Raw genomic sequence first — 857 nt, 5'->3', positions numbered from 1 at the left:
TATAGTGGTCTGTATAATAATATCATTAACATCAACATGTTTTGGCATTTTCAGTACATTCAGAATAGCTTCTGTAACATTTTCAGGTTGAAGGGAGTCTCTGCTTTCATAAAACTTTTCAGCAATTTTTGTATTTTCAACCATTCTTGATACAAATTCTGTATTCACTAGAGCAGGACTAATGCACTACAATAAAATATGCATATAAACATATCAAAATATATATTAAAGTATATAATCAATAGTTAAATCAGTGTTATAAAATGATTTCTATTTTAAACTGAGATATAAAAGAATTAAAAACTGAAAACTTACACAAACTCTTATTTTACTTTTCTCCTCTCTTAACTCTTGTCTTAATCCTTCTGCCAATGCATTTACCATGTGCTTTGTTCCACAATAAAAACTTGATCCAAAGCCTGTAATAACTTTACGTCCAAGTACACTAATGAAGAGTTTATCAAGACATTTTGATTTTAGGTAATAAAATAAATTATTATTTTAATTTAATACTGATTATTTATTGTATGGAATTTATTTAATAAAGTTTTTTTAAACAAATAATGTTTCTATTCGGTACATTTGAATATGTAAACAATATAACCCAGTAAAAATTGTGAAGCAAACAATTTGTTATAGTTTACATTGGCTTTTATTGTTATAATTGTGGATGTGTGGGGACACTTTGGTTAAGAGAGTAGAGGGGTTGATTTACCTAAATGTTTACAAATAAAAACACAAGTACCATTTTTTTAATTTGGTATCAATGATAACCTATTGTTATTTGTTTTCTCAGTTTGATTTGTTTTGTTTTGATTTTGCAAAATTTGGGAGGGTTTCCCTGCTTTATCTATCCT

General features: G+C 26.8%; 1 protein-coding gene across 1 annotated transcript in view; it reads right to left on the bottom strand.

Moving 5' to 3' along the window:
* Window positions 1-3: 3 nt before the first annotated feature.
* Window positions 4-857, bottom strand: part of LOC111616124 (dehydrogenase/reductase SDR family member 11-like) — a gene marked incomplete at its 3' end in the record, with an annotated part of 14,489 nt that continues 13,635 nt past the window's right edge. Inside the window, exon 7 of the mRNA XM_023357551.1 lies at window positions 4-186. Within this exon, the coding sequence (XP_023213319.1) occupies window positions 4-186 (183 nt within the window). The remainder of the gene's footprint in view (window positions 187-857) is intronic.

The sequence above is a fragment of the Centruroides sculpturatus genome, unplaced genomic scaffold (assembly GCF_000671375.1).
Source record: "Centruroides sculpturatus isolate CEXI.00-Female unplaced genomic scaffold, Cexi_2.0 scaffold2941, whole genome shotgun sequence".
Lineage (NCBI taxonomy): Eukaryota > Metazoa > Arthropoda > Arachnida > Scorpiones > Buthidae > Centruroides > Centruroides sculpturatus.
Note: the sequence above shows the minus strand (reverse complement) of the source record. Positions and strands in the feature narration are given on the sequence as shown.